This window comes from Ipomoea triloba, chromosome 1 (genome assembly GCF_003576645.1).
Source record: "Ipomoea triloba cultivar NCNSP0323 chromosome 1, ASM357664v1".
Classification (NCBI taxonomy): domain Eukaryota; kingdom Viridiplantae; phylum Streptophyta; class Magnoliopsida; order Solanales; family Convolvulaceae; genus Ipomoea; species Ipomoea triloba.
The window spans coordinates 1,423,055-1,437,398 of record NC_044916.1 but is presented as its reverse complement, the minus strand read 5'-3'; the positions used below and the strand labels follow the sequence as shown (position 1 = coordinate 1,437,398).

General features: G+C 39.1%; 2 protein-coding genes across 2 annotated transcripts; one reads left to right on the top strand and one right to left on the bottom strand.

Annotated features, from left to right (window-relative positions):
- Positions 1 to 2,056: 2,056 nt before the first annotated feature.
- Positions 2,057 to 7,703, top strand: LOC115999996 (putative clathrin assembly protein At1g03050). Its single transcript, XM_031239988.1, has 4 exons — positions 2,057 to 2,330; positions 3,587 to 4,325; positions 5,873 to 6,303; positions 6,967 to 7,703. Exons 2-4 carry the CDS (start codon positions 3,668 to 3,670, stop codon positions 7,612 to 7,614), a joined length of 1,737 nt encoding a protein of 578 aa, XP_031095848.1. The 5' UTR covers positions 2,057 to 2,330; positions 3,587 to 3,667; the 3' UTR covers positions 7,615 to 7,703.
- Positions 7,704 to 8,212: 509 nt separating this feature from the next.
- On the bottom strand, positions 8,213 to 13,943 carry LOC116017888 (phosphatidylserine decarboxylase proenzyme 2-like). The gene is made up of 21 exons (XM_031258549.1): positions 13,423 to 13,943; positions 13,167 to 13,246; positions 12,874 to 12,898; positions 12,668 to 12,727; positions 12,281 to 12,349; positions 12,029 to 12,121; positions 11,889 to 11,939; positions 11,693 to 11,776; positions 11,514 to 11,605; positions 11,220 to 11,375; positions 11,025 to 11,109; positions 10,804 to 10,915; positions 10,553 to 10,653; positions 10,397 to 10,444; positions 10,141 to 10,287; positions 9,792 to 9,887; positions 9,608 to 9,682; positions 9,420 to 9,512; positions 9,060 to 9,146; positions 8,896 to 8,946; positions 8,213 to 8,566 (listed from the first exon to the last, which is right to left on the bottom strand). Exons 1-21 carry the CDS (start codon positions 13,660 to 13,662, stop codon positions 8,453 to 8,455), a joined length of 1,959 nt encoding a protein of 652 aa, XP_031114409.1. The 5' UTR covers positions 13,663 to 13,943; the 3' UTR covers positions 8,213 to 8,452.
- Positions 13,944 to 14,344: the final 401 nt, after the last annotated feature.

Below are 14,344 nucleotides of genomic sequence, written 5' to 3'. Positions count from 1 at the left end.
CCACGAACTTTTAAAACGTGCAATTAGACCCTCAAACATGTCAAAATAAGGCAATGAAGCCCACGAACAGGTAATTGACCTGTTATTACCGGTCATTTGGATTTTCCGGCGACCGACGACACTTTCCGGCCACCGATGACACAGTCCGGCGAATGGCCGCCTTCTCCGTGAAGAAGGCGACCAGAAATGGCCGCCTTCTTCACGGAGAAGGCGACCAGAGTTCTGGTCACCTTCTTCACGGAGAAGGCGACCAGAAATGGCCGCCTTCTTCACGGAGAAGGCGACCAGAGTTCTGGTCACCTTCTTCACGGAGAAGGCGACCAGAAATGGCCGCCTTCTTCACGGAGAAGGCGACCAGAGTTCTGGTCACCTTCTTCACGGAGAAGGCGACCAGAAATGGCCGCCTTCTTCACGGAGAAGGCGGCCATTCGCCGGACTGTGTCATCGGTGGCCGGAAAGTGTCGTCGGTCGCCGGAAAATCCAAATGACCGGTAATAACAGGTCAATTACCTGTTCGTGGGCTTCATTGCCTTATTTTGACATGTTTGAGGGTCTAATTGCACGTTTTAAAAGTTCGTGGACCTAATTGACTTCTTATGAAATGTTCGAGGGCCTATTTGACCCTTTTCCCTAATTAATATGATTCAAAATTTTCTATAATTATATACTTTTTTAAATTTCATTTAGTTATACGGAGAATTATTTGCACCAACATTAATAATATAATACACTTGGTACTATCTACAACAATGACATTTATTGATTGGGATAGAAAAATGTTAAGTATACTTCCTATTACTTATTGGAATATTGAAAACAATTAAATTTTCAATTCAAGAAGGTAATAAGTGATTTTAGGAATTTTAGTAGGCGTGTTCATAGTATATATACATGCTTAGTATACTTGGTTGTATTATTGGGGCATAGCTAGGGACAACCCATACCCCTTTGGGCCCTCGAAAACCTGGACATACAAATGGCTCAAGTGGCGAGTGTCCAAATCTCACTACCAAAAATAACATTTAGATTATGTATTTATAGTGACACATTATGTACTTGCCGTTGACAGTTTCTGTACCTATAACTATTTTATTATGTGTCAACAATTATCAAGTTATTTGTTTACATGTACAAAAACAGTTAAAGGTAAGTACAGAATATGTTAACTGATGAATGTACATAATTTTTATATCAAAATTCATAATGCAATATGAACCCTAGTCCATGGTATAACAATTGTCGAGCCCGGTAAATGAGGGAGGTTTGCATGGGCGCTAGGATACAAACCCAATGAGGAAGGGGCAACACTACAATGCAACTTGTGAATAGGTTAGTTTTGATGGGCAAGGGCAACACTAAAATGCAATTTTACCAAAAGCCTCTATTAATACAAAGAAGTTAAGAAAACAACGCCCTCATAGGCAGCTTAATTAGTTTGTCACAAAGGTGAAATTTGATAAGAAAAAAGACAAGACCCATCTTTAGACATTATAAGTAGGCCGCTAAAGGGCCATAGGAGGGGTTGACCATCAGAGAATCAAGACACATTTTCCATTTTTCCAGTAGCATTTATATATATTTACTTTCTTGGCAGTTGGCACATATAGAGGGATAAATCCTTCAATTCCTCTCATCTAGTGCGCTTAACATGAGTAAAACCTTATGTAAAAAACCCAACAAATACCATTGAAATTGACACTTGATTGGCACCCTAAAAAATTCCATAATTTTAGCATGAGAAAATAACATTATTTTTTCCCTTTCTTTTATTATTGATTTGCATTAATTCATGACTGTTATTTTAATTCTGTGGTCTTCAAACACATCCCTCAAGTCCTAAAACCATTAAAACATGTCTCAAGAAATGTTGTCCATAGAGAACATTTCTCCATCCAACGTTAGTCTTATATTGTTCTGCGACAACAAAGGAGATCCGTCCGGCCATTGAAACCAGCAAAGAAAAGCACACAAGTAAAAGAAAAAAAAATTACAATGTAATAGTTAAGGAAGAAGAAGAATAGGATTGACAGAGACGACGACGAAAACAATAGATCAGAGGGAGAAGAAAGAATAGAGGATTAGGATACTTATTTTGAGTGTCCTACCCAATTTTCTTTCATATTTCTCTTCTCCTTCTCCCTCTTTTCCCAATCCAATCTTCTTCTTGTTACATAATTTTCCATTATCATAACTTTTGATCGTTGATAATGCACAAAAACTCTTGAGAAGGAGAGTTTTCGTCGTCTTTTAGACATTTTTACATAGGAAACTTTCTTAGAATAAAGAGTTCTTTCGTGTTGCATGCACATCCCTCTCGTCTTCTATTTCAGGTATTAGGTCATTCTTTCAATATCTTAATTACCAGTCACATAATGCACAAAAACTCTTTTAAACAGTATATATTTTTGCTTTCATTTCAATTCATATATGTAGAAAACTTGCCAAAAAAATAGGGTTTTTTTTTTTTTTTTTCCCCTCTCATGCATGCACAAGCATGATCTCCCTCACCCCCTAAACTAGTGTTTCATCATCTCCGATCCCTTCCAAAGGCTTGATACCACAAAAACTTTTAAAAAGTACAGTAGTATATATTGTCTTGTTCCTAACATTTCTTGATATAAAACTTACCAAAAACTTCTTCGAATAAAGGGTTATTATCCCTACTTCATCCTTAAAATAATTCTAAAATGTCTGTTAGTACATGATGATCAATTTACACTCATTACTATGGAGATAAGTGTTTTTGTGCAACCATGTAACCCACATACTATATATGGGATTTGTATTTGGTGTGAATCAGTGCTGAATGCTGATTAATACATTAGAATATATATATATATATATATATATATTGCCCCTCCATAATATACTAATTATCAATGTCATCCCTGAATTATTAGTGGTGTAAATGTTGCCCCTCAATTTTTAAAAACGGTACATATATTGCCCCTCCCGTACCGATAGAGGGGCAATATTTATACCATGGGAGGGGCAATATATGTACCGTTTTTGAAAATTGAGGGGTAACATTTACACCACTAATAATTCAGGGATAACATTGATAATTAGTATATTATGGAGGGGCATAAATTACAATTTTCCCTATATATATATATGGCCTTATTCTATGTGAATGCATTTCACTCTAGTGCATTTCTGAACATGTTGTGGTATATTTATGTATACTTAATGGTGCAACGCACGCACCAGGGTTGTGGCAAATTATTTTGGTGCATATCTGAACACGTTATGGTGCGTTTATGAATACTTAATGGTGCATGACCGCACATTCCAAGATTGTAGTGAATTTTTATTATGCATTTGTGCGTTTCACCTGGTGAGTTTCTGAACATTTTGGTGCATTTATACATATGGTGTAATTCGCATGGCCGCGCTGGAATAGGCGTCGCATTTGAATATATATGCACTTTAATTTCTCTAATATCTTTTGTGACAAATTTTACCTTTATGACCAATTGAACTGCACATGTATGTAGAATTTCTCTAGCATTTTGTTGTAGTATGTTCCATGGGATATCATATGCATGCATGCATTTATGCATGAAATTTGTGTTTGAATTTGCAGAAGTTGAGAGGGGAGAATTGAAGTTGAAGTGAAATAAAAGCATCAAAGGTGGCTCTAATTCGAGTAGCCCTTATAGTTCTAATGGCCCCCAGCAAGCTACGGAAAGCCATAGGGGCCATGAAGGACCAGACCAGCATCCACCTCGCCAAAGTCTCCGGCAACGACGACTCCGTCGCCGACTTAGAAGTCGCCATCGTCAAAGCCACCAGCCACGAGGACTTCCCGGCGGATGAGCGGCACGTGCGCGAGATCCTCACCCTCACGTGCCACTCGCCCGCGCACGTGGCTGCTTGCGTCAGCGCCATCTCGAGGCGTCTGAGCAAGACGCGCGACTGGGTGGTGGCGCTGAAGGCGCTCATGCTCATCCACCGCCTCCTCACCCACGGCGACTTGGCGTACGAGCAGGAGGTTTTCTTCGCCACGCGCCGCGGCACGCGCCTCCTCAACATGTCGGACTTCCGCGACGGCGGCGCGTCGCGGTCGGAGTCGTGGGATTTCTCGGCGTTCGTGAGGACGTACGCGCTTTACCTGGACGAGCAGCTGGAGTTCCGGATGCAGATGCGGCGGAGCAGGAAGGTGGAGCGCAACGATTATTATGAGGAGGAGGAAGAGGAGGCGGCGGCGGCCACTCCGGCGAGAGTGCCGACGCCGGTGAAAGAGCTTAAGAATGAGCTCGTCTATTCCAGAATTCATCACTACGCCCACATTCTAGACCGCTTCTTAGCCTGCAAACCAACAGGTACTACGTCGGTTATATGCATGTGTTCCTTTGGGTGGTTACTCTAAAAATGTGACGGGTTCTGAGCACGATATTAGTCTTTTTATTAATACACCGTTAACAAAGTCAATAGTATTCAAAAAAAAAAAATAATAATAATAATAGACGGTTAAGTTACTCTGACTAGAGTAGGGCTGCAAATAAGCCAATCCGTTAGCAAACCGCTCGTGATGCACAACGGCTTTTATTTAAGGTAGTAATTTTACTTTAAATGAGTTAAGAGTCCAAAAAATGATAAATTGTATCCACCCTCCTGCAACAACCGGACCAGCAAGGGCTACAACGCAAAATACAAGTCGTTTAGTCCACTGGGGCTTGAAACCTAGGGCTTCAGCCTAGCGACCACGGAAAGGGATTTGGAATTTTTATTGGCTTTCCGGTCTTGTCTTGGCTCTGTTCTCTTATCTACCTGGTAAAACAGATTTGGCATCCGTAGGTATGTCATAAATATTTTAGACTAGTGACTCGTCGAGAGGCTTGTAAGTCATAAATAAATTAATAAATAATATAATATAATATATTACATTATATTATATTATAGATATAATAAATATAATATATTATATAATATATACTTAAAGTTTAAATTCAAGCAAATCTTCAACTCGAGCTCGAATAGTTGAGCAATACAAGCTGCTCGAAAAATTGTAGTGCCGAGCTCAAGCACACTCATACTTATTATTGAGTCCAAATTGTTAATTAATTTGACAACTATAAAGTTACAAGTTTCTTTTAGTCTGAATGGTCTATTGACCTTTTAGTTTTGAGCTGCTTAACCATAAATGGATTAATTTCTTTATAGTTCTTTGTTGGTTAAGTAACAATACCGAATTTATTCCGTACACAGTCTCAAATAGTAACTTCTGGTTACAATATAATGGGAGTTTTCTCGAGGTTAAAAAACATGTATGCAGTGTTGCAAAAATCCCGCATAGGCGCCGATTAATCCCCGCCTAGGCGCTAGGCGCTGGTCGACCGCCTAGCGTATCACATTAAATGGTGGTCTAGGCGTCTGGCCGGCTAGGCGACCGCCTAGGCCGTCTAAGCTCTGCCTAGACCGCCAAAGCACCACCTAGGCCGCTTAGGCGCTGACCGCCTAGGCGTCGACTAGACCGACTAGGCACCGATTAGGCCTTCTAGTCGGTCGATTAACTATTATTCTTTTTTTTAATGGGTTATTTCACTCAAAACAACATCGTTTTGAGCGAAATAATCCTAAATTGTACAAATTTTAGATTTTTTTAGGTTAATATTTAATATTTTAGTATTAACTATTAAAGTATTATATAATTTATAATTATTAGTCTTTAAAAAATTAAAAATACTTAAACAATTTTTTAAAAAATAAAAAATACAGGGACGCCTAGGCCCCGATTAATCCCGGGCTAGGCGTCCTAGGCGCTCCCCGAACGCCTAGGGAGTGTCTAGCGATTTTTTCAACCATGCATGTATGTTAATGATTATTATATTATTCATTCATGGGGTTTGTGTGATTGGATGTTTCCCAGGTGGTGCTCGGAGCAGCAGAATGGTGCTGGTAGCGCTGTACCCAGTAGTGAAGGAGAGCTTCGTAATCTACTTTGACATGGCAGAGCTAATGGGGATCTTGATTGACAGATTCATGGAGCTTACCATTCCAGACTCTATCAAAGTCCACGAGATTTTCTGCAAGGTGGCTAAGCAGTTCGAAGAGCTACAGATGTTCTACAACTGGTGTAAAGCCACCGGAATCGCTCGCTCCTCCGAGTACCCCGACGTCGAAAATTACCCGCAGAAGAAGCTCCATCTCATGGAAGATCTTATCCGGGAGAAATCGGAAGAGAGATGGATGAAGCGCGACGAAGCGCCGGAGAAAATGGAGGAGCCGGAGGTGGAGGTGGAGGTGGAGATGGAAGTGGAGCCGGAAGAACAGGATATGAATGAGATAAAAGCGCTGCCGGTAAGATTTTCGCCAATAATATATATTATATATTATAAAAATCTGATCATAATGGGACAGCACATTCCAGTGTGGTTGGTGTGAACCGATTAGTGTTAACAAAATACTACATCATTAGTGTTAGGAAAATGCACAACAATAAAAATGAATAAAAACACTAAAAAATACACAACACACTCAAAATAATACATAACTCTCCTGTCCTTAATGGTGTATATTTTCATATTTAGTGGTGTGTTTTTTGGTGATGCATTCCTAATAGTGCATATTTGTGTGATGATTTTCTAACATTGGGTGGCTTATATTTGTATACCTAGTGGTATTGTCCATAATCGTACATTTTTGACACTGTGGTGTATATTTACATACCTAGTGATTTGTTTTCTACATTGTGGTGTATATTTACATACCTAGTGATGTGTTTTGTTAGTGATGCATATTTAATAGTGCATATTTGTGTGATGCATTTTTTAACATTGCGTGTTGTATATTTGTATACCTATTAGTGCGATCACACTTAAATTCTACTCATATATTATAATATTTGTATACCTACTAGTGCAAGTTTACTAGCCTTATTGAGTAGTAATTAAGTAGTACAAGTTTACTAGGCTAATTGAGTAGTTTGGTTGGAGTGAATAATTAGAAGTTATTATTCTCCAGCCTTCCGAGGATTTCTTTAACCCGAGGGAGGAGGTTGAGCCGGAGAAGAAGGGACAGGACATCGGAGATCTGTTGAACTTGGGGGAGGATGCGCCGACGGCGGAAGAGCACGCGAATCAGTTGGCATTGGCTTTGTTCCAAGGCGGCTCTACGGCGGCGGAAACAACCACCGCTTCACCGTGGGAGGCGTTTAGTGATTCCGGGGACTGGGAAACCGCCCTGGTCCAATCCGCCAGCCACCTCTCAAACCAGACGGCGCAATTCTCCGGCGGCTTCGACATGTTACTCCTCGACGGAATGTACCATCAGGGAACGATCAACCACGCCGTCGCCTCCTCCGGCGCCACCGGCAGCTCTAGCAGCGTGGCCTTCGGGTCCGCCGGACGCCCAGCAATGCTGGCTCTGCCGGCACCGCCTGCACCGACCTCCGGCACAGCCTACACAGCTCAGGGAATGGACCCTTTCGCCGCCTCGCTCTCCATTCCGCCGCCGGCGTACGTGCAGATGTCGGAGATAGAGAGGAAACAGAGACTTTTAATGGAAGAACAGCTGATGTGGCATCAATATACCAGAGATGGAATGCAAGGGCAGGCAGGTTTTGCCAATGTTCATCAACCAAATCTTTATCCTTACACAAGAACCTACTAAAACAACAGCACTTTGGTAGTGGCTGCAAAGTTTCCATCGTCACTCCAAAAAAAAAAAAAAACATACTATATATATATATATATATATAACTCCTAAAGAAAACATGAAACAACAATACCTCGGTATGTATGTAGTGACTGCGAGTTTCTTCTGTCATGAAAAAAAACATATATATATATATATATATATATATATATATATATATATATATATTTATATATCATACTGAGCTCTCAGTTGTAACTTGTTTTTTTTGTAGAGTTATGGTAGTTTTTCTTGTTTTGGTTGCTTTCAATCTAAGAATCAGAATTTCTTGTGGATAGGATGCTCAAGAATCGACAATATGACAAAGGGTCTAGGAATCTTGGGACATAAATATAATGAAGTTCCCACAAAAGTGTATGTCTGCTTGGAATCTGTTGCAAATATAGGGATAATTTGATGCATGTAAAAGAATTTATGAATGTTTATCCCAAGTTGGATTTACATTGGAATATAAAATACAAGTCGGCTGGTACGATCACGAGTCAAAAAGAATAAAGAGGGGAAGAACCAAGAGTGAGAGGGAGAAAGAGATCAAGCATTCAAACAGGGGAAATTAGAGATGATGAAATGATATTTTCATTATATTTTGATGATTCTATTGTTATACACCATCACTATTTATATGTACGTAATAACTAAGTTACCAAAATTATTCTAATTTAATGAAATGAGGTAATGATTTAATGCTATGTAATCCGATGTTGTCATAGCTTCTATCGCAAATAATTAATTACATTTAATTTATCTGTAAACATCTTTCATTTTAGGGTATCATCAAACTTTATCAGTTGCATTAGCAGTAATCCTGTGTCTTTGTAGACACCCCCAACTGCATTCCCACTGAAACTAATGTCTCAAGTGATTTTGCACTATTTTCCAAGAGGTCCTTATCTATCCTTAATGAACCCTGCATTTGAAGATCAACATAGATTTAGTTTATTATCATACATTTTGCATCCTCAATGCAAGCCTATCAATGCATTGCACATTTTCAAGTTCAAGTTTTCGAAGTGTTGAGAGTATAATATATAAAATATAAATACGTAGTCTCACTATCAAATTATATTTTTTAGATTAGATCACAGTTTTTTTCAACCAGAACCTCACACACTGAGACTAATCCTATTTGTGTTGAGTAAGACCTTAAAGGGCGACAAACTACTCTCTCGTGGATTTTAAACTTGTATAGTTGAGACAGAACGTATCTTTCAATTTCAAGATGCTTGGGGGACTTACCTTTTCAAAGATGCAAATCACAGTGCTTCCACCAAAAGAGAAATACCCAAACTGTAAAGCAATGGAGGAAGATAGAGAACTGATCAGAGATCAGGCTGATATGGCTTTTAAAGAGAAGAAAAATGAAAAGAAGAACAAAGATTAAGTTGTTAATGATGATGAACCTCTTCTCCCTTTCTAACATAGTCACCTTCCTTCTTTGAAAAAGTAATGCTGCCAACCATTGTTGCCCCAATTGCAACAAATGCCACCTACATTCAATAAACCAAGAAAATCAATTAGGCTGATCAAGGTCACACAAATACAGATTGGGTCAAATCTAACCAATTAATTAGTTTAATTCAAGACGACGTTATAATCTCATTTCTTTCTCTCTCATTTTTCAACGCGAGACTCTCTCAACGCTACATCAGGACGTCAAGAACCAAGGAGTTCAGCTTTGTGGGCATCCCATGTGTGATGGAATAATGATGGAAAGTGAAGATTGGCTCACTAATATGTGCCATAGCTCCAAAACAACAAACCTTTCCAAAGTCTTCTGTGGAGATTATGGATACAACCCTCTTATTCTCAGTGAAAACATTGCAGTACTTGCTATTGACAGCAATAGGATTCACCTAGTGGATAAAACACAGGCAGCAAATGAGGATGGCTTAAGGCAATGCAAAATATATATAACTCATTGGCACAAAAAGAAAAACACTTCACATACTGTGTATAAACATCCAGGTATATCAATGAAGGTTTTGACAGTTCCTGAGACGGGTGAATGGTATCGGTGATAGTCCTGCAATTCGAATATAAATGGTTGCAGAAGTTGAAGAGTATAGTGATAACAAAATGTTTCTGAGCAGAAGTTGACAGTTCCAGATACAGGTGAATGGCAATAGTAGTACCTGTGGTGCCAACCTAAATATCACCAAACTTCCATCAATGAATGCATCAGAACACACTTCTTTCCCTAAAAGACCTTGGATGGAAAACTTTCGTCCCTGAGGTAATATATAGCAAAGTTATATATGAAATGTGGTAGTATCAGGAGATGTTTCTATTGAATTTGTTAATGATAATAATAGTCATTGTTCTTTTGATTAATGATGTTTTTATGTCATTCAAATAGCATGGGCTCCTTAAACCATCAAAACATAGCCTTGCATGTTGGATCAAACTTTTTTTTTTTTTTTTTTTGCATATTTGTTATAAGTTCAGCAAATGAAATTTCTGAACAGAAAGCAACGGGTATACCTTGATCCAAAATCTTGAACTATCTGTAACAGAGTTGAATGCCATCAGACGACAATCGGCTGCACATACAGCAATGTAATCGTGTTCCAAGCGGGCGATTGGCCTTGCGCCAGGCTTCAATTCTCTAATGAAAAATTCATTGAATGTCTGTCCGAAAAGTTTTTAAGGATGAATTCAGAGCAGCAGAAGAATGAATTAATCTTTAGTATCAAGCGATGTTAAATGAGATTCCACTTTCTCCAGAAGTCTTGCCTACCTTAAAATGCTCCAATGGGTACTTGACTTCATTCATGTTGATTTGATCCTACAAAATAACTCTGTTAAACACAGATTCATAATGAACTTGATTGAATATCAGATGTTTGTTACATGGCTAACTAAGAGAAAGATGGAGATTCACTCAGAAAAATACCTTAAAAAATTCAACAAATTTTGTTATGTCTTTAGCAGATTCAAGAGAATCCATTTTTCTGCCTTGTTTTTCTGAGATGCTTTGCAGGATTTCTTTTGCTCCTGTATCAATATTGGAAAACTAATGTTATCAAGAAGTAATCATTGAAAACAATCTAATAACCTTTATGTTGTCAGTGTAGCCCTTTAAGTGAAAGATGGTGAATATGTAGACAGAGAGAATCTGTTAGATCATTATAGTAAAAGCCATACCACTGCCAATAAGGCCGACACCAAACTTAGATTGATAAATAGCTCTCATTGCTAACATAATCTTGCGGTCGATTATTTCCTCCACAAGCCTCTTCTTTCGTCGATCATACACCTGCGGTCACAGAAGAAATATTCATCTCAACTAAAAGTCTAAGCTGATAGTAGGACTGCATGTTTATATTTTATATGTTATATGCCCAACAAAGAGAATGCCAACTTACCAAGATACGCGATGCACTTGCTCCAGATCTCAGACCGATCTCGTAGGTTGAGAAATTAGCCCATTCACTCAGTTTGAACATCCATCTATACACAGATATTTAAAGTTTTAAAACCTGATTATCTTGCAACCTTAATAGAACAGCACGATATAAGTTGTAACAATCTGGTTTTTGCAGCAGTGATGAAGTTCTTACCCACTTGAAGCCTGCTTATCTGTTAGGAATCCTCCAGTCATAACTTGGCTACCAGTTCCTTCGTCGAAACACAAGGTCAAATGAATCATGCAGTTCAACCTATCAGAAAGTTCAAGAACCTCGCCACAAACTGGGCAGCAGTTGATCAAAGGATCCCTGCAAGAAAACGTGTGCATATTGTCTGATCAGCAATGGATACATCTTTTGACGGAAAGATTCATTCATATTGGCAGAAAAGAAGGAAAGCTGATTACTTAATTTGTTTGGAACAAATGTTAAAAATTCAGTCCTTACCGTTCTTTGTGAACAGTCAAAAGCATAGCCAATTCATCCAAGCTAACAACGCCATCCCCATTCGTGTCAGCCTGTCTGAAAAGCTCCTGTTTCTGATACACCAGAAAAATAAAATGCTAAGTGAATCTGATCTCTACTAACAAAGTTGTATCAACTGAGAAAGAAACGATAATACAAACCTTTTCAGCAGCAAATTGGTTGCCAAATGCATCGACTAAATCAGAGAACTCAGCCAGTGAAAGCTCTCCATCTTCATTGTAGTCCTGAAGAGAGCAATCAATCAATCAATCTCAGTTCTCAGAAAGCACTTTCAAGTATTATATAGTGTTTTGAGTATTAATTCAAAGAGCTGCTAACTTAATACTAATGACCTACCACTATAGACAAGATACGCTTTACAAAACTTCTCTCGGTTTCAACTGGATCCTGCCAACAGTTTAATATACAGTTTAGGCAAATAAAATGCATGCTGTTTCTTATGAAAAAAATAAAGAAAATGATACTCCGATACATACCTGGATAGAACATGATATAGATATGCAGCCAACTACAACAGAAGGGGATGATGGATCTAATAAGTCAAATGCCTCAATATCAGAATTAGAGTCCTGCAAGATCAGTTCTTTTAGAGAAAAAATAACAGAACAACATTTTTTTTTAATACAGCACATTATTAAGGTCACTTCTGCACAAAGTTCTGCAGATACATCACAGAAGACTGATGTTTGATTACTGTTGCAGGAAATTTGTGCTGTTACAAATCTTACCCGGGAAAGATAGTCAAGCAGATCAATCTCGCAGTACCCGATCAAATTGTTCCTGGACAGTTTATTAGTCTGTACCATGGAGAATAAGAATCAGTACTCACTACTCAGTAGAGATCTCTCTTCTCCTTTGATTTGTGGTAACAAATCAAGGGAAATTGAATTTCTCTTCATTTTAAGGTACCCAACATTTACAGAATAATGAATTAGAAGAAAAAAGGGGATCAAACTTTATAAGCAAGAATATCTTGTGGGTGGACGGGAAAAAAAGGAAAGTAATAAAAACTATGGCTGAATCAATTAAGAGCATGCACCGGGAGTAAACTGTGGGAGTACGTGTAGTATTATGTAGTAATAGTTATAGTCTACTCAAGCCATACAGCTACACACCTCAAAGACAGAGATTCTTGCAATATGTGCCCCATGGCTTTCCAAAAGGAGCTTCCTCTCCTGCAAGGAATATATACAGTCATAATTAAATTCAGTTAGAACCAAGAAAGCAAACACCACAGGTGATGCTACTTTTGCATACAAACGAAAAGAATGACTATAATTCTCTCCCAACCAAACTCCAAGAAAGATGTGTGGGTACTCACTGAGTTCCAAGTAGGCTTGTCAGTGCTGCAAAACCAGCAATATGCAACCAATCAGTACATAGAAGTACAACTTTAATTTGTCAAAACTGAAAATATTACTCCATAAGATTTAAGCAACCCCAACTAAGTTAATCAGACTGTTATTTAATAACCACTAAGTTACAAGTTTGACTCTCAGTAAGAGCAGCTTATTGCTTTTACTTTGCCAAAACTTCAACTCCAAACAAATTACAACATTTTTGGCGTTTGTAATTTGTGAACTCAGAAACAAGAAGCTGAAAGAGGTACTTAACTGATCAGACGTGTGAGTTCGAAAAGTTTGAAAACCAAGCGTAACGCAAGCAAGCCATTTGTCCTTGAATTTCATGGTCGCCTTCAACAGTAAAAATTGTCACATCATATCAACTACTACTGCTACTAAGCAAGCATTTATGGAGAATCTACTCCAACTTTTACTCCGTGAAGGAGTAAAATTTGGGAGTCATGTAATAAAATTCTAGCATTTATTCATTTAAAGTGGAGAGAGGCAAGCTAGTGAGTTATAAGTACATTGACGAGGCGGAGGCGAGCGATGCCGGCGAAATCTTCTTCGCTGAGGAGCTTAGAGGAGTGCGAACCGGAGGTCGTCTTCTTCCTGCGAGCGTGGCGGCAGTGGCGACGGAGGCTGGGGCGAAGGCGGGGACGAAGGCGGAGGCGCTGACCGAACCTTCTGATCCGGGAGGGCCTCTGACTGTCGCCGGAGTCGGAGTCCGACGAGGAAGTGTCCGATTTCGAGGCGGCGTGTCCCATGCGTGAATGCAACAGAGAGCGAGCGAGCAATCAAGCGAGCGAGAGAGAGAGAGAGATTCCGTGCGTGAAGGTGAGGAGAAAGAAAGCGTGAATCCGCGTGGTGGGAAGACGGCATGAGAAATTGAATATGAAAATGGGAAAAGATCAAAGTGAAGTTTCCGAATTCATATTCGCCGGCGGCTGGGCTTCCATCCAGTTCGATCTTGACTTGGACGGACGCGAAGATGCACACCAGCTGCTCGGCTATTTGACTCTGCAATTTTCTGCAACCAAACCGCGCCTTCTTTAGGACAACCATTTTCTAACTAACTCTACGCGGCAGCTCCCCCTGAAAGGGGAATATTTTGTTTGTTTATATTGTCGCGGTCCAAGTTCTAGACCCCACCAATGCTTTTTCTCACTTGTCACAAATATTCACACTCCACCTTAATTACTCTTGCACATCTTTGATAATAGTTACAAATTTTTCTACTCAAACATTTCTTACTTGTTACTTTTCTTAGTACTTTTATACAAAACCATCACATAGGACGTAAAATTATAGTGTCAAAGTAAGTTGAATTTGCTCACATGACTACGTGAACAACTCAATTGTTACTTATATGATAGATTGAGAGTGATGATTCATTATCGAGTCTTGACAGCCATCGACAAGGGTCTATCTACCTAAAAAATCACTGAG

Coding starts and splice junctions, on each gene's coding strand:
- LOC116017888 (XM_031258549.1), bottom strand. CDS start 13,662: ATGGGACACGCCGCCTCGAAATCGGACACTTCCTCGTCGGACTCCGAC. Junction 13,247..13,422: donor CTCGCCTCCGCCTCGTCAAT/GTACTTATAACT, acceptor TTACTGTTGAAG/GCGACCATGAAATTCAAGGA. Junction 11,777..11,888: donor AGCGTATCTTGTCTATAGTG/GTAGGTCATTAG, acceptor TGCTCTCTTCAG/GACTACAATGAAGATGGAGA.
- LOC115999996 (XM_031239988.1), top strand. CDS start 3,668: ATGGCCCCCAGCAAGCTACGGAAAGCCATAGGGGCCATGAAGGACCAG. Junction 4,326..5,872: donor CTTAGCCTGCAAACCAACAG/GTACTACGTCGG, acceptor GATGTTTCCCAG/GTGGTGCTCGGAGCAGCAGA. Junction 6,304..6,966: donor ATGAGATAAAAGCGCTGCCG/GTAAGATTTTCG, acceptor ATTATTCTCCAG/CCTTCCGAGGATTTCTTTAA.